General features: G+C 36.7%; 4 protein-coding genes and 1 long non-coding RNA gene across 8 annotated transcripts in view; 3 read left to right on the top strand and 2 right to left on the bottom strand.

The window, feature by feature from the left end:
* Positions 1–2401, top strand: part of LOC124406527 — a gene marked incomplete at its 3' end in the record, with an annotated part of 6491 nt that extends 4090 nt beyond the window's left edge. The window contains 5 exon segments of the mRNA XM_046881964.1: positions 262–448; positions 522–841; positions 1155–1423; positions 1518–1625; positions 2326–2401. Coding sequence (XP_046737920.1) covers positions 262–448; positions 522–841; positions 1155–1423; positions 1518–1625; positions 2326–2401 — 960 coding nt within the window.
* The window catches only part of LOC124407425 (vanin-like protein 1), a 15739-nt gene extending 7582 nt beyond the window's left edge, over positions 1–8157 (top strand). Inside the window, exons 1-5 of one of the 4 annotated variants that reach the window (XM_046883536.1) lie at positions 2411–2576; positions 5377–5466; positions 5905–6038; positions 6238–6390; positions 6509–8157. In XM_046883536.1, coding sequence (XP_046739492.1) covers positions 5397–5466; positions 5905–6038; positions 6238–6390; positions 6509–7849 — 1698 coding nt within the window. In that variant the 5' untranslated portion in view covers positions 2411–2576; positions 5377–5396 and the 3' untranslated portion in view covers positions 7850–8157. Of the gene's footprint in view, positions 1–2410; positions 2577–4769; positions 4888–4958; positions 5059–5374; positions 5467–5904; positions 6039–6237; positions 6391–6508 lie in introns of those variants that run through there. The other 3 variants (XM_046883535.1, XM_046883537.1, XM_046883538.1) reach the window with 3 other exon arrangements.
* LOC124407428 lies at positions 2423–18855 on the bottom strand. The gene is made up of 2 exons (XR_006929309.1): positions 18055–18855; positions 2423–2474 (listed from the first exon to the last, which is right to left on the bottom strand). It is a non-coding gene; the product is annotated as an uncharacterized LOC124407428 (long non-coding RNA).
* Positions 8630–10923, bottom strand: LOC124407426 (protein Red). The gene is made up of 2 exons (XM_046883540.1): positions 10883–10923; positions 8630–10738 (listed from the first exon to the last, which is right to left on the bottom strand). The coding sequence occupies exon 2, from the start codon at positions 10649–10651 to the stop codon at positions 9101–9103; it is 1551 nt and encodes a 516-aa protein (XP_046739496.1). The 5' UTR covers positions 10652–10738; positions 10883–10923; the 3' UTR covers positions 8630–9100.
* Positions 11662–16199, top strand: LOC124407422. Its single transcript, XM_046883533.1, has 6 exons — positions 11662–12289; positions 12534–12706; positions 12847–13002; positions 13194–13574; positions 13678–15636; positions 15721–16199. The coding sequence occupies exons 1-6, from the start codon at positions 11722–11724 to the stop codon at positions 16063–16065; spliced, it is 3582 nt and encodes a 1193-aa protein (XP_046739489.1). The 5' UTR covers positions 11662–11721; the 3' UTR covers positions 16066–16199.

Here is an 18855-nt window from a genome sequence, read left to right as displayed (position 1 = left end):
GCGCCGATCTTTGAGGGGTCGTTTTACTCCTCTAAACGGTTTTCCGCGGATACGAAAAAACGTGTCTCTTAGTTTTCAATGTTCTACAACATACGTGAGTCACAACAAAATCAGAGGGGGACACCAAACTGATGTTACTTGTAAGTATGTAAGGGAGAGACCAGCAGCGAGCCTTGGCCGATTCTAAGCACAGTTGCTCTGTTCTCCCCTCAGTTTTACTGTACAATATTTTTTTTAATCACAGAAATCTCTTTGTTATAGAAACAAAGTGTACGTCTAGATAATTCAGAATGGATAGTGGATGTTACACGGGAAGACGAAAACGAGTATGGTTCTAATCATAGTTATTACCTGTCGATTTACACGCTCCCTGGCACTTGCCCATTACAAAATAGACGCGACTACTGTCGTTGGAAACCTTTTCTCTATCAGAACGACTTCCGCTTCAGTACGTAATTGAAATGTGCAAACTTTATATGGTACAAGAAATGAGTAAATGAGTTTACATAATTTATTTGCAGTCCCTCCACCGGCGGACAATCACCAGCTCAAAGACGATAGTCCATATTCCCTCGAATATGTTACGACTATTCTTTCTTACATCGTATTGGGTGCGATTATAATAGGAATACTACTTTATTGGATTAGAGAGTACAACTATTTGATAGTTGTAGATAAGCTCAATAACGAGAAACAGAACGGAAAGTCGCAAAGAGCTGTGGAGCAGGGTGATAACGGAAAAGCCAAGGAGATTTTGTTGGTCTATACCAAGGGTTCGCTGCCGTTCATGGATAAAATGAAGAATTTTCGAAATTGTTTGAAGCTCGGCTGTCGCTGCAGGGTAAGATTTTGTCATAAAGTTAAGGACCAAAGTCAACGTAACTTACGTGTCGTCTGAAGTGTAATACAGCGGATCTGGCAAAGCGGACCTGTTTCACTCAAGCGAGAGCCAATCAAAAACTGTCGAAGCAAGACACGGAGTCACCTCGGTCGGCTTGAATGGGTCCCTTTTGCGAGATCCTCTCATTGACAGTAAGTCGAGCACTTTACGTTGTTGGCCACCAAGTATCTGGATGCTGAATGTATAAGTTATGCGGCATGGCCAGATATCGGGATCGTGACAACCACTTTAAACGCTTTGTCTGTGATCCCAGGTTTACGACCTGCAGTCGCAAGAAGACGAGGATGACGTTGCAACATACGGAGCTACGGAATGGATTGGCAAGTTGTTACTGAACGGTAGCAAAGTAGTTTTCGTCGATACCCCGGAGTTCCGTTCTGTCGTCAAGAGAAATGAATCAGACACGGCGGAAGAATGGGAACCAGTTGTTGACTCGCGTGATCTTGCGTTGCGATATGCCGTTGAATCGGCTAAGAACGTTCAAGATCCCTCGACTCAGTATCACCAGCACTTTGTTGTTCGGTTAGTGACTGTGGAGAGAAATCATTTTCGTTCCTATTACTCGTAGTGCAATATTTCAGTCATCGTCTCTAACCTGATATTCCTCGATTCGCAGATGGGAGGGATTCAAAGCTACCGACGACAGGGATGACCCTTTATCGTTGATCACACCTCACATTCGTTTCAATCTTCCGGAGAATTTCGATACTTTGTGCGAGCATATGTGAGTTATGTTTGTTTACTTTCGAATCTACGTATAATGATCTTCAACGTTAGGGAAATATGGTGCAGTATAGAATTCAGAAATTAAGCTTTCTGTTTGACGCCACAATTAGTTTTTCATACCACGTTCAACGGTTGTGATAGATACTCGTACACTGTTAAAAAAATTTAGCTAAACATAATGTCCCAGCGAGTCCACTTCGTATCTGTGTTATTTGTTATATTTCTGTTAGTCAATGTGACATTTAAGTTGTCATATCAACATGCAACTTGCAATTTTCACTTTTGATTCACTTAGTTATGCATTAAAAATTATTAAATCAACCCAAAACTTTCAGTGGACCTGCTGGAACATTTTTTTTTCGAACCGTGTAACAGTCACTTATTCTTCAAACCATTACAGTCACATTTAGGAACGACCCAGAATGATAACCGTCTGGCTTAGAAAATCTATCTCATGACCAGAATATTATTCATATCACGAAACCATACGCACATCATTTTATTATATTTACACCACTGTCTAATATCGTTGCCATAATTCTATCTGATTCGTCACTGGTTCGGCGTTATAAGAACTCAATTTATAATAAAGACCATAAAACGTCGACCGCTATAGAAACGAGCCGAATTTCCAGGTCGCTATATTTTAAATCCTGTATGGGATTTAAACTACAGCCGCAATCAATTTTTTGTTACAGCTGCAACTCGATGGATACAAAATTCAACCACCATATAGTAGACATCCCAAACGCCGTTGAAGCGTAGTATAAGCCGAGTATTTACTTTAGAATTTTATTTAAATTTCGTTCAACGATAGGATTGAATAGCATATAAGATGTGCTATGAACTGCAATTCAAAGAGATCTGCCAGACAGTTTAGAAAATGTGGGAATAACAAATTTCTAAAGGATGAAATCTTTTACATACATCCCACAACTCGGCGAATAACGTTAGTGTTCTGAAATCAAACTTATTGTTCAAACGTATTCTTTAATTATTATGGTGAAAATAATTGTTTATCACCCCAATCCTCTGTACTATTTAAGTGAGTTCGCCGAATACGTTCCGATCCAGCGGAAAAACTAAGGAATTTCTCTAAAAGTTATGCCTACCTACAGCGAAACTTCGCTGAGTCGAAGCTGAATAATGTTTCAAATATCAGAGAAATATGAACAGAATGGAACTAAATTTTTACCTCGGTAGGGGTGTTAAATTAGCGGACCCTGTTCGAAAGTGCGCCGCTGATACCTTATAGAATAATTAGAGTTGAACGAATTGTAAGACGCTATCTTGTGGCGGAAACAGCCATAGGTACTCAAAAAGCGTCGTGTGTCTTTAATGTGTGTTCAAATAACGTATTCCAATGAATGAATTTCATTTTTGTTTTGATAATCATTTCTTTGACTTATTGTTAAAACGATTAGCTTATTACGCCCTTTTTGGCGCCAGCATATAAGACTGGACAAAGAGCTATTGCAACTCGACTGTTGCCCCAAAGTCTGTAATGAATGGAATGAGTCTGGCCAACGTATGCAAAAATAATAAATAAACAAATAATAGACTGATAGCATCACGAGTTGAAATTCGACTCACTTTCTATACGTCTTATTTGTTTCGCTTGCCACAATAATCCATACAAGATAAATGAATTCTAAATCTATGTTCAAAGTCCACTCAGTGTGAACTTGGGCCCTAGTTTCTCGAAAATTGATTCTTCTTTCGAGTTCTAGCTTCTGTTCGAATAGTCCTAGAATTTTTTATATGTTTTAAAAATAGTTCTATCGATTTTGACAGTGAAAATCGAATTTCAACACTCGGGGCCAACTTCACAAAATAGAAACCTGAAAACCGACGAAATTTTTCAAACAATTTTCTATTTCCTGACTCATTCAAACTTTCGTCGGTGGGTCTCTCAATTGAGGTGTTGTGATTTATGGAAAACGCTTTCAGAATAGCGTCATAAGTCTCATTACGATATTTATTGACGATCGTGTGAATATGTTTTAGTATTGTAATAGAGCCTTCATCACACATGGCATCCGCAGCTCGTTGATAAACTTCATTCGAAGGTGCATGGTCATTTTCATCTACTGTTTGCACACCTTTTAGAGTAGTATTTCACGATTGGCTTTCTTATCATGCATATCTTACGAATTTATTATAAAAAGAAGTTCAACATGCAACACTTAGTTCGTGTTTAAAAAAGCATAAATCATAAGTAGCTCAAATTAGCAAATCTTGAACTATTTTTAAACCTTACAGAGAACTCTAAAACGAATTAAACAAAAATCGATTTTCTAAAAATGAAGGCCAAATTCACAGAGAACAAAGTCCACCTGTGACAAGTGTGACTTCGAGGAATAAAATTTCCACGTGGGAACTGTCTATAGAGTTGCGATCTAATCAGTAAAATCAGGCGATCTCGCGTCATGAGTTAGTTAAATGAGTTGTACGATAGGTAAGACGCTCAGAGTTTAGATTAGGTGAAGCAACTCATATATCGCTCGTTTCACGTCAAACCGTACGATTTTCGGTAAAAATTTGAATCAATGACTCAGATTTTTTTTAAAGTTTACAGACGCATTCTACTAATGAAATAATGGAACACGTGTTTCGCGAAAAAAATTTTAAAAAATCGGATTCATTGATTCAAATTTAATGTACGGTTTGACGTGGAACGAGCGATGTGTGAGTTGCTTCGGAGTAATTGGAATCAACATGATTCCACAAGCAATCAAAATGAAACACCACGTACATCGTAATCTAGATGCGAATATGAACAAAGGTTAAACCAACTGACAAACACGTAAGTATTAAGAAATTCTGATAATCAGATATTATCATAGATCTGTAGAAGTATAGAGAGTAAATTATTTATTTGTACCATGGTAAAATAAAATGATAAAATGACGAGTCGATCTTGCATAACATTTCACTGTTTCAAATTGACGTTCACTCTGCCATCTACAATCGGCTGTAAACATAAGTTTGAATTTACTATTAGTCAAATTATTTCTAATTGTAATTTGAGTAATGAAATTGGACGATTCTCTAGTAATAACTTTGTAAAGCTACGGCAAAGATTTATTTCATACCGCAAAACAGATTTAAATATTTTTATCTCTCAGATACAACGCAGCTGTGCAGTGTTCTATAGTCAATAACATCCGCAAGTCTGAGACGCAGTTTATAGAACGCTTGCGAAGCGAAACTGACGAAGCGTTCAACGTAGAGTGTCTACCTACTTATGAAACTCGAATGTGTAAAAGCGGTTGTGAAAGTTGAAAACTAAACTGTTTCGTGACTACCGCGTATAAAAAATAACAAATATATTCAATTCAAAAATACCGCATAAATTTTCATCTTCTGATTTTTTACAACAATTCCGGTATAAGTTTTCACGAATAGTCAGTGACATCATATTAAATTCAGTAAGTATTCCAAATGACTCGACATTATTGCAAGTCTGAGGCTTATAATCGCAACACTTCGTCGTCCGGCAAAAATTAAAAATTCTGATTATGCCAATGAAACAGTTCATTGATCTTTTTCCTGGACTGAAAAGATGAATAAGTGAAACACTCATTACCGTGTAAATGTCTAATCATGATAATTAAATACTTTTAATCCAGGTTGCGATAACAGTTGACTGTATTGCTGTTATCAACGAGGCTGGTAGTTCATTTTAGATAATAATATCTGAGGTGACACTGGAACCTATATATACATAAGTAAAAAATACATTACAGCTATCTTCATATTGACAACCATGAGTGGCTCGAAACTATTAATCGCTGCTGTCGCGTTGACGATTTCGACTCAACTCATCTCCGAGGTTTGTATCAACTTACATATTGGAATACGACCCAGCTTTTGGTCGAGCACTATTAGACCTGATTACACTGCAGAGTTCACCTCGAATTTACGTATCAATTGAAAAAAATACAATAAAGCCAGATGCAATTCGAATATGAGTGAAATTCGCGGATCAGTGCAGCTTCACTTTACCGCGGTGCAATTGGGCCTATAATATGAATTAATGAATTGACGTAACAAATCCATTAAAAACACTTCATTGCGATAGAAATTTACTAGCTGGTAGCTTAAAGAACGTAGCATCCAAAGCTCGTAAAATAACATACATATCGGTAATTCATGTAGGTTCTTTTTTGTCAGTACTTTGAAAAAATAGCAACGATATTCCATAATTAGTCATTTACGTATAACTTGATCATCGATCGTCCGCCTAATGCATTTTATTCATTATGTACAGTTATTTGCCGCGGATACAACTTCTTACATAGGTGCGGTTGTCGAATACTACCCGGTTACAAATGGAACAAACGGAACGACAATCGCAAACGCTAATGCTGAAAATTATGTCACAATTATGGAGAAAGCTGCGACATACGTGAGTAACTTAAATAAAAGAAAAACTTTTCGTCTTTCATAGAAAAACCAAGTATCAGTGGTACAATTTGTAACATCCATCAAGTTCAGACTTCTTTGTCAAAAAGTATGTTTCGATACTACTTGAAAAATACCTTTAGCCGAATGATTTCCTTTTTTACAAACAGGCAAAGATCCTTATATTTATTAATTTTTTTTAGAGCACGGACATCATCGTATTTCCAGAAAGCTCTTTGACAATGGGACTCGATTCCTCCGACACGGAGAGAACTTTGTTTCCTTTATACAGCTCTTTTATACCAGACCCAGGAACAGATGTACCCTGTGATAATTCGTCGACTGTCGTAATGGAGGTTTGTAAAGAGAACGGTTGGATTGATTGGCAATACAGAGAATCTTAGACATCTTTAAACATACTATGTACAATGCAGGTGCTAGTCTCTATTCCTAATGTCGCAATTTTCCTCCTAGGCTCTACGTTTGATCTCATGCGGAGCCAAGAATAACTCCATGTACGTCGTGGTGAACTTGCACGAGAAAGAGAACTGCACCACGACAGGAACGTCGTCTCGTCCCTGTCCCAGCGACGGTTATTTCTACTACAACACAAACGTGGCGTTCGATCGAAAAGGAGCAATTGTATCAAGATACAGAAAGTTCAACCTCTTCGGCGAGTGGGGATTCAACATAACTTCGACCCCAGACATCGCGACATTTACCACGGATTTCAACGTCACCTTTGGACAAATAATCTGCTTCGACATCCTCTTCAAAACCCCAACTCTGACTCTGATCAACGACTACAATGTTACCGACATCATTTTCTCGGTACACTGGTTCTCCGAGATGCCGTATCTGACCTCCGTTCAGACCCAAACGGCCTGGTCCTACACGAACGACGTCAACCTTTTGGCATCAGGGTTCAACATGCCAGCCACTGGCAGTGGAGGTAGTGGAATATACGCTGGGACTAATGGAAGATTGGTCAGCCTTTTCTCGGAGAGTGCGAAGAACGCTCTTTTGGTGGCGAGAGTACCAAAGGTGATCGACGGGGTCCGAAGCAACGTCACTTCCACGACCAATCCGCTGTCCTACGAGTTCAGTAACACAGAAATCACGACTCTAGTTGGTATAACGACGGTCGCTCAGCAAGCATTGATGCAGGATATTCTTACGCCCTACACGACGAGTGTTTTATCGTTGACCAACGGCACAACCGTCAGTTGGATCGAACTATGCGATCGGCAGCTTTGCTGTTCGTTTTACGTCAACATGACGTTCGATGCAGGGAGTGTCGATTCGAGTGCGAATTATTACAGATATCGCATCGCAGTATTCAACGGTGTGAGAACACATAGCGGCGTAGCTACCACCGGTGTCCAAATCTGCAGTATTATTGCATGTACAGATGATACGGTCGGCAGCTGCGGGCTGAGGTTCGCCGCTACGGATACCGTTTTGCAACCGACTGTCTTCAACGACATCGTTGTATCCGGTAATTTTTCTACCACCTCTGACACGATGCAGATGCCAGATTCGTTGAGCATAGACATTCTTCCATTAAGCATCAGCGATTTCACCTACAAGAAAACTGCCATATCTGGTTCATCTTTAGCAAATATCACCCACGCTTTGACCACTAAAACAAGCAATCTGTTAACTTTCGCTATTTATGGTAGAAATTTCTCGGCCGATGGCTTGGCAGTCACCGAAAGCGTTGTATCATCCGCGATTTCATTCTCACGATTATCACTGGTCTTGACTACGGTTTTTGCCGTTTTAATTAGCTTACATATTTGGACTAAGTATTGAGAAAATATACTCTTTTTATGCAAAAATTCACTGCCGGATATTATGTACGTAAATAATTACTTCTATATACTTCTATGCAATACAAAATTCGCCGCTTACGAGGTGAAGAGAAATTACTGTTGAAACCGTAGATTTCATATTTTATTTTAAGATATTACATGAGCTTACTATGTAAATAGTAATTACGAACTGTATTAAACATGCAATGAATTTAGTGATTTAAATGTCTATTTAGATAAAAATCTATGGTGAGCTCAATAGCTAACTTGTTTGCTTTCGAACACTTCACCTCGCCTCGCATTCTGTTTCAAAATAAATTTCACTCTCACATGTACTATAAATTTATACCTAATTCAGACTGCGAAGACTTGACTCCTTGGCTTGTTTTCCACATAATGTAAACTTCATCGTCATAGCATATTGTGAGATGCGCAATGTCGCATTTACCATTATTTCTACCTAATGTCATCGTCGAGAATAATTCCGAATGAAAAGAGAATTCCTAATCAGCATCAACGTACATTTACTGCATCTAATGAAATGAAAACTACATTAAATAATATTCATTCCTTGCAAATTCACTAACACTCGCAATTCTGTTAGCCCCTTCAATTCGAGAAATATTATCAACCAGATAAAATTTCCTTATAGCTATATACAGTCCATATTTCTGTGTTAAATATATCAGTTTTAACTGTTCAACTCTGCGCCAATAAATCGCACTCTGCACAACTACAATATTTTATTTCACCTTCGTAAGATAATTCACGATTATTTTACGAACACTGTCTAATATTAATTGTCACTGATATCATTGCCGAAGTCACACATCAGATAATGCAGGATAGGCAAGTACGGCCATTTCATGAGCAAATTCGTTTTGCCACATCCTGCAAAGTTATCTTAGATTTAACAAGTCAGTAAAAATCAGAAAAATGAGAAACGATTTGTGGATGAGAACGTGGATAAAGTTCAGCCCTAGAGAATCAATCCTAAGAAATCTATTTTCGCATGATTCCTGTCATGATTTATCATCTTATTGATATGGAACCTTCGTCCCAAATTTTAAATCATATTCAGTAACATTTTTTGGTCTTCCAGTTTTCTAATAAGCCTGATAAAATCGCTTTCAGTTACTTTTGTCATGATGAGCAGTAGCAAGAATGTAAAAATTGAATCAACTGACCTATGGGTGGAAATAACTTTCTCCAGTGGTTGAACTTGCGTATCCTGAATCGATTTCTTATCTATTTAATATCTTGGGACTTTGAACTCTGGCACTCCTTCCGATCCTCCTGTTGGTTTTCTCTTATTCATGATATTCTGTATTTTCTGCCACTCTCTGTCCAACTCTGCTTTCTCATTCTTCTCTTTATTATACTTCCTGGTTCTTCTTCCATCTGCCATTTTCACTCCATACTGGAAGGCGGCCTTGGGCAAAGCCTCCTTGTTGTTCATATATTCGCTATATTCCTCTGGAGTATCAAAATCCCACCGTCCAATTGGCCCTTTCTTGTTTCCCAGGTCCATTTTAGTGTAGTCCACTTCGTCGTCAGAATCATCAATAGCATCCTGCATCTCGTCAAGTCCTGGATAACACTCGGCGTAGCCTTCAGGTTCGGCAGCTAGTTTATTCAACAGCATACCCTTCTTAGGTGCATTCTCAATGCTTTGCGCTATCACTGGCGGCAGCTGTGGAGCGTTAGCTGCATCGTCTGTCGACGTCTCAGCTGGTTTGTCGAAATATGAACCCTTTTTCTTGTCCTTTGAATGAAGAGCATCTTTCCTGCTTGATGAAGGAACATAGTCGCCGATATCTCCATAAATGCTGTCATCTTGAGGCCTCTGTGCGATATCCATTTCGTTGAGTTCTTCTACACGTGATTTGCCTTCCCGGTTCTTTTTGCCTTTCTTATTATGTCGACTGCCTTGACGCAAGTAGGACAAAATCTGGGCTAGTTTATTTATGACAATATCGTTGGTCGTCAAAGTTGGCGTTGTGTCGATCGTCGGAACGTCAGCTTTGCTCCTAATCAGAGTGGTTGGTATGTCGCCATCTGCGTTTTCGTCATCTAGCTCAATGACGTATGCCATTCGACCAGGGCAATACAATTCGTTGCGTTCAACATGTTTGGATCGCATAATAGCCAATGTTTTGTGTATATTGCGTCCTATCTTGGTCTTGAATTGCATTTCCTCTTCTTTTTTTTCCACCTCTTTCTTGTCCTTCTCTTTATCTTTCTTTGGCTTCACCAGCTTTTCCATTTCAATCTCCTGTTCCTGTTCTTTGGCCTCTATCTCACTCCTTACCTTCTGCAGCAGGGCGTAATCCAACCCTTTCACCAAATGAGTGTGCTCCATGTCTCCACCCAAGAATTTCGACTGTTGTATCATCTGTCTCCTTCTTTCTGCCGCATCCATACCAGACTTAACGTCTGGCGCTACGGCTCGGTAGGCGCTTGCTGTATTCATCGGATCTTCGGACTGGTAATCAGCGTTAGTTCCATCCCGCCTCTCCCTCGCTCTGTCTCTGTACTTCTCAGCTAATTCTGCCATTTTGTCCTCCTCCTGTTTCTTAAGCTTGGCATAAAAACTTTTCTTCTTTCGTCTTAACTCTGCTCGACTTCCTCCTGCTATTACGGGAGTTTGTGCTGTCTTAGCTGCTGTGTCTCGCATTGTTCCAGGAACGGAAGCTGGGGTTGACGATGGCACCGAAGCCCTCGGCGTCATTAAGAGACGCCTAAAATCGTCATTGGTCAATCTCACCGAAAGCCCCATATCCTCCTCCATTGAGTCCGGCATTTTAGTGGATAGAAATGCACAAGAAATAGTTTATCCTTCAGTTAGATACTCGCCAGCAGTTCCTCTCGGCAGTCCAGTCATCAGCAGCTGTAATAAATCAATGATCCCCATTAACGCAAGCAAAAACTTTTAAAACAACTTTTGATAATCTAGTGAATGATCATCAGCAAAACAATCTATCTGGTAGTTTCACTTTGAGGTTAATTACGTAAATCGATTTTACAAAGTTACCTGCATTCGCTATTGACTAAAAACAGAAGAGAGCAAATTCTCTCACTACTACAAATTGCAAAATTTACTGACGCAAGTTGCCACTGCTACGAATAAAATATGTAAGTCAATTTATCAGTGCATTTACATACGTCCTCACGTCTTACAACCAGCCGAGGAAACAAACAATCGACCTATTCGTCTCGGTTTGAGGTTATGTCAATCGATGTTTCGACAAGTACGCATTTGTTCAGCGTATATAGTTTGATATCGATCAGTAACAGACTCTATAACCTGTAGAATTCACTGATCCAAATTTTTTCACACCAAAACAATAAACGCCTTGACGATTTCAGAGATAGTTCAACGTTTGTGAAACTCAAGTGCACAAACTGGAACGAAACCGTGTCGTTTGATCGGCGCCATGACAGCTAATTTGGCCCATCCTAATTTCACACCCGTCAAACGTCAAACTCGCAATTTTATCATCCCTATTGGAAAGGAATTTGTAGCGTTTCTTATTTTAATCAACATGAATGAGATATTCTCGTCCATCGCGGTTACGTGCAAGGCGCTGTGAGAATAATAGAAGATATTGCACGATATTCAGTAACAGCTTAAAAATTCATTCTTATACATACACTTCCATCTTATTTGCAAAGTCACATGACTGATTGTGAGTTTTCTGTATATAATTTATCTAGCGTACTGCCTGTTCTTTCTAAGCAGTAAGCAGTGCTGAAAACAATTCATTGCCAATCCCCTTAGCTTTAATTGATATATTTAAATTTTCTTCACAGCTGACATATCAACTCCAAGATGAATGTCGATTGAAACACATACCGATTAAGAGAGCCAAGATGATTTCAGCTTGCCACAGAGATTCCTTCGATTATGAAAGCTTGTCTATTAATAAAGAGATAGAGGATGATTCGAAAGGGAATAAAATCAACAAATCTGAAGAAGATCCTTTCCATGGTGACACCATGCGTCATATCAACGGTACAAAGGGAGAACATGTGTGTTCCATGTGCAACGACATGTTCGAGAGTGAAGAAGAACTTGCTGATTATGAGTTGCCAACGGATGGTTCAATGTATGGAAATTCAACAGATATCGAAGAACAGACAAAAGTAAATCAACATGGAAAGGGCAAAGTTTTAACTATCGATTTGATCAGGCCGTTCAAGTGTGCTTTATGTGATTTGGTATTTGACAGAATGTCACAGTTAGTCAAACACAAAAGAAACGTTCATAGTCAAGAAAGATCTCAAGTATGTCAGATATGTGGAAAAGGATTTTTCAGGCCAACAGATTTGAAAACCCACTTGAACATTCATTTAGGTACAAATAGATGCATTTGCGAAGTTTGCGGAAGAGAATTTAATCACGTTTCCAATTTAATTAGGCACGGCAGAACTCACTCAGGTAAAAACCGAACTTTGTCTCACTCTATAAGTTTTTTTACAACCGGATTGAGGAACTATCGCAGTAAAAGGCTAAGAAGTCCTTTCGCTTCTTTTTCGATACTACTATAATTTTTGTCACAATGTTGCATCAAACTGACAAGATTTTTTTTAGCACAGTTTGGATGAAAAGAAAACATTTTAATCAACATGATACTGGTGAATGGATGTAAAATTGATTAATAATTAGAACTAATGATTTATAGGCGTGAAGCCGTATCCGTGCACCGTTTGTGGCAAGAGGTTTACACAGATCAATACATTAACCAGACACAAAGCTATTCACAAAAGAGGAGATGACAGTATGGACTGCAGTTTTTGTGACAAACAATATAAAACTAGAAATGGTCTTAAAGTGCACATGAAGAAATCACACGGAGTAAGTAGATCTGCCTTGCTTCACAATTTAGAATAATGCACATGAGGCAAGTATTTCTTGGATCGATATTGCAAATTATTAAAGTAATACAATAGTCTTATTGCGTGCAAATATTAATAAGAAAATTTTTTTATTCACAGTTTACTGAAAGTTGTCCGCAGGATTATGGAAAAATTGTTAAGCGCAAACATTACTGTACGATTTGTGGGGACAGTTTTCAATTTGTTGAACTATTAAAAGTTCACGAGAGTATACACCAAGGTATAAATATATTAGAGTGCAAAAGTTGTAATCAGGTGAGGAAATTTGTAATTTTACGCAGCCCGTTTTTTTGGCCATTTTTAGATACCTAATTCTTTCTGTCGTTTGCGATGTATACACATTCAAAAAAGGTCATTGAAATATCGAGGAAAATTATTGTGTAAACAATTTTCCGTATTAGCAACTACCTCTCAGTCCCAATTCAATACATATATTTGTATTTTAGGTATTTCAAAAGATGGACGAAATCAAAGAACACAGATGTAGGAAACCGAAATTATCTAATGCAAATGGAATGAAATCTGAGAAAACGGTATCTGATGAAGAATTCTCTGAGAGAGCCAGAATCCACGAAAATATAGTATCAAATTTATCTACAGAAGAACAAAGTTTTGCTACGAAACTTGCGGTTGTTAACCAAGGTTCCAGAGATATTCGTTCGGAAAGAATTCCCACAGCCAAGGGTGTCTCAAAAATAAATACTATACAGCATTCAAGTCGCCATGAACCTGATTATAAATTTAAGCCAACTATCCTTACATGTCCCAGCAATCGTCAAGAGGATAAGCAAACTAAAGAAACAATCGTTTATGTTACTACTGAACAGGTATAAACATATATGTAATTACAATTACTTTCGTTAGACTATATTTCGCTATTTTACTCACATTCAAGCTTAATCAAATTCTATCAAATCTCATTGTTTACAGCTGGCAAACATGAATACGGAACAAGTAGTAGATACAGCCAACCATTTTTTGCATGAACACTTGATGCAACTAGCGGCCGAAAGTGCTTTGCAAACTGATAATATAAGTTCTCAAAACTGTGACAATGAAGCCGTTGTATCTGAGATGATAAGTAGTTGTTGGAAAGAAATTGACATACCTGATGTAAACGAACCCGAATTAGCTGAAAAGCGAGCTGCGCCATCAAATAATATTACCCAGAATATAATTTATGTACACACGTTAAAAAAGGATGGTCGAGCATTTTTTAATAAAAATGGGGATCTTGGCAATATTATTGCTGAAATAATGCCAGAAAAATCACAAAATATTAAACATGACTTGGGGGCGATCGAAAATTGTACTTCTCATGCTGAGCTTGAAGACACACATACTTTGAAGCTTAGAGAAAGTGAAGATGTACAGAAGCATAATCTAAATATGGTTGGAAATAAAAATTGTAGTAAGAAAATTTCTGGAATTAAACGAAATGTAAATAAATTGTTGGAGTCTGTGTTACTTGAGAATACAAATTTAAACTGCACGGAACAAAGTCATAGACAAGAACCAGACACAAGTTCGATTACAAAAGGAGTGAAAGTACTGGAAATTCAAGACTCGGTGCTTTACTTGAATGAAGAAAACTCTGATAAAGGACAACACGAAGATGATAATTTACAAACCACTTTACGTGCACAAACTATGTTTGAAGAATTATTTAAAAATCATATAGATAACGGTAATACAGGAATCACTAAATCCTCTGACAACCAAGAACCGACTTTAAGATTAGTGAAAACAGACAACGAAGAACAATTCTATGAGCTACTGATCACAAATTGCGCAGAAAATACGGTAGAATCTTGCGAATTGGGGAAAATTTCAGACGATAGTATCCACGAAAATTCAAAAATAACACCAAACGAACCTATATCAGATTCACTGTTGAAATTAGTCCAGTTAGAGAATGGTCAACGTATCTTGGAGTTAACGGAAAATACGCTATCAGAGGAATCTGATATTCCTGAAATGATTGGAGAGCGAACAGAAACGGAGGGTATTGAAAAGGAGGTACAAAATTTATCGAAGAATGTTGATCAGGATAAAAGTAGCGAAAAAAGTTTTGTGCATAGCAGGGGTGAGAAAATCTTTTACCTGGCACAAAGTAACAAAGATAGTTTGATCGACTTCTTCGAAATAGAAACACTTGGGACTCAGGAACAGAACAACTGTGATTTCGTCTCAGATGAAACTATACAAAATCTTTCAATGCAAACAAATTTTGACAATTTGGGAACTCTGAACAAAAATGCAAATTTGGAAATTGAGAGTCCCCCAATGGATAATGAAAGCTGTGAAGAAATCTTTGGATTAATTCAGAATAATCTTCCGAAATACAATGAAAAAATTAAAAGCGAATCCAAGAAAACTGTTAGGGAAGATGGGCCCATGGTAAGACTTGTACAGAACGAAGATGGGGCTCAATTTTTCGAACTAATTCGAGGCGATTCGGAATTCGACGAAACGCAAGACTTTGAGTTGGTTCAAACCTATGATACAGATGAAGGGCAAACCACCCAATTTGTAAATAATATCAAACATGCTGAAAACTTGCATACTGAAACAAGTTACACGATAAATGGTACCGATGAAAAAAGTAAATTAGAATCTGAAGTATCTCAGAAGAAAAAACCGAAAAGTAACGTGAAAAAGTATAACTGTGACGTTTGCAAAAAATCATTTTCAAAAGGTTACAATTACAGACAACACATAGGAACACATTTTGCTGATCAACAAAAATTCAAATGCAAGGAATGTGGGACATTATTCGCATGGAAGTCTACTCTCAATAAACACATGGCTAGTCACAGAGCTGGAGGACAACAGAAATTTGTCTGCGAAATCTGTCCAAAAGTCTATACAACTTTGTCGCAAGTAAACGTGGGTATTGCACTTTTTTTTTACTTATATGCAGTGCTACCGACTTGAGCGGTTGTATTTATGCAAAATTGATATTTTATACAGGAACACGTTAAGAGGGATCACCTCAAGGAGCGTAATCACAAGTGTACACATTGTTCGAAGACATTCTTTAAAAAGTTTGACCTAAAAACACATACCCGTACCCACACAAAGGAACGACCATACGAGTGTCGCATTTGTTACAAGAGTTTCCATTATCAGAGTCACATTATTCGCCACGAGCGCATTCACTCAGGAGAGCGACCATACGCTTGTAATATTTGTGAAAAGGCATTCACGCAGTTGGGGTCATTGAAGAACCATAGGCAAAGGCATCAAGAACTGAAAATAGATATTTTAGATTATCAAATGGATGAAGATGATCCTTTACCGCAAACAACATTGTAGGTTTGGATATATTTGTACATACAATAACTCTCAGATTAATATACTTCTGTACTATGCATATAAACAGAGTTTCGCAAAGAATTCGTATAATAGTTAGTAACCATGTTTATGTGGAATATTGATTTATAATATATATCGACGTTACATATTTTTCAGTGTACTATGTATGTACATATGTTATAGTACCACACAAGTGGTAAAGTCAGTTAATAAAATTCTAACAAAAAGACCTGAAGTTTGTCTTCTAATAAGCGGTTATAACCCTGAAACTATTATTCCTAGCACATTTCCGATGAAATTTTTGACTTCTTGCAATAACACTATAATCTCCTCTCGTTTAAGAAACCATCATCGATAATCTTATTATGGTGATACAGTGTGCACGAAGTACATTTGAAAATATTTGAGATTGGTGGAAAGGAAAAAAACCGTTTTGAATATTTGGAAATCGCATGTAACATATCATTTATACTTATAATAAATGACAATAAAAAAAAATCCAAAAAACTGTGATTTGTGACAACACAACACTCGTTTCAGAGTGTTCATTTATTTTTCCTAGAATTCATAAGAGAATAAAATATGTGAGGTTGAATATTGAATGAACCAATTCAATACAGAGGTAACATTTTATTTTTCAATAATATCGTTAATATTTAAAAAGATACAGATCTTTAGCTTCGTTAAACGGATGTTATACATACATACATTGAAATGTTGAGCAATTACATGTTGTAATGTAATGGTGTAAATGAGAGCTATCGGAATTAGGTACTTCAATAGCTTTACTTGCTATTTTTATCGATGAATATTTTATGAAAATAATATATATTATGTCCTGCACTTGATGATTCAAGCAAACAGTATTTTCCAAATTAAGTTCAATTACCAATATGTAATTATATTAAAAATATTGGGTCCATCACAAGTATTTCATTTCTCAAATTTTGGGCAATTTGATTGTAAATGGTAACGAGATGAATGTTGGCAACAAAGTTTGACCTGTCACGGAAAATTGCTTCCAGAGATTAAAGCATGGTTTCAAGTTTCTTACCAGAACTAATCAGAGATTCCTTATTTTATAGGATTATTTTATTATTTTATACGAAATTTGATTGAACCCTGTAATTTTTAAGTCAAAAGTATAGATTGAAATACCTAACCGAAGTTGGGAAGCTCCATGATTATCTTTCAGAGTAAGATCAGAAAGTGAAACAAATTGAAAAAAAAAACTATATTGTGCATAAATTCTGCTCTCGTAAATCGCTAATTAGAAATTCATATAATGAAATCGTGTTCTATACTGGGTATATGTTCATAATATCCATTAAAATGTAATAAATTAACTATGAAGAAATTGCACGATAAAAACGGCATTAGAATTGTCCAAGTTCATAGTTATTAGTAAAGATGTTGGATACACCAAAGGCTACCATGTGATATGTAGACTAGTCTCTAATGCAGATTTTTTAAATCTACTTACTGTATACACAAAACATTATTCTAATTGACCAAAATTTTTTGGCACATTCTGAATGTGTTGCAGACCATCCTTTACTTATAATTAGTGTATAATTTCTTTTTCATTATTTTTTTTTTTTTTGATTTTTTTTTTTTTTAATATCATCATTAGTAGGCTAGATGAAAGAGAAATTATTTTGAGTAGTGAATATAGTATACAAATAAATAAATATTACAGAATGCGTAAATATTGGTTAGGGGGACATCTTATCGAGGATATGGACAGAATAAGAGGGTGACTCAAATCACGTTTATAATCTAGAGATTTTCGTCAACTTTTAGATAATCAGTGTTAACTTTTGCATCGATTTGCATCAATTTGAAAGTCATACAATGCAAGAACTTTTCAATTGCATCAATTCTGAATTGTGGCAAATTTAAAAAAATGGCAAAAATTATAGTTTACTTTACATCAATTCTTGCAACCTGAGGTAGTCTAAAATCAAATCTAAACGCAACTGTACGCACAATTTAATGTTTACTATTTTTTTTTCTGTCTCAATATATAAATAAGAGCATTGATAGTTTGTATAGTGAATCATGAAACTCTGAACTATTATTTTTGACTATGGCTTTCTTCTAATCCATCTCCTCAATGGATAATCTATGATTACCTAAATTTACGACACCAAAAAGTGAACAACGAAAATCTAACTAAACTTTTAAAACTACCTTCACATTTTGATCTATATTAACAATAATTAAACGTAACAAAATGTAATACTGACTGCCAATTAACTCTGAACAGAGGAAAAGCTAATGCTTAATGCCCATAAATTTTAATCTTGTCAACTATTTCTACTTCCTTCAGGAAGACCTTTAGCTATATGGTAATATAAACATGATAATTAAAAAGTAGGTACTACGAGTATTACGCTCGAAAATAATTTACATATGCTACATCCTTATCAGAGTAATAGATAACTGGTATTCGGTACATAAGTGCAGTAGGTAATTGTAGAACATAGTACACACAGCCTATTCAATGGGTAACCATGTATTAAGGCAATATTCGTTTCATAATTAATTACTCTTTACCATTTGGGCACAAAGGAGCTCTGTTTGCTTCTGCAACTTGGCACTAAGATATTTTAAATGTATAGTTATCTGTTCTGAAAAAAGACACATTTTTATTACAATCATATGATCGAGATACATTCCATTGAACTATAGAACCTACAAGAAAATTCGTATTAAATACTTGAAATTGAATAGTTGGAATGCAGTGCTGAGAGTTAAATTAGTGTCTTAAAAGTTGAAACGTTTTAT

Source organism: Diprion similis, chromosome 6, assembly GCF_021155765.1.
Source record: "Diprion similis isolate iyDipSimi1 chromosome 6, iyDipSimi1.1, whole genome shotgun sequence".
NCBI lineage: Eukaryota > Metazoa > Arthropoda > Insecta > Hymenoptera > Diprionidae > Diprion > Diprion similis.
This window is presented reverse-complemented; position numbering and strand designations above follow the sequence as displayed.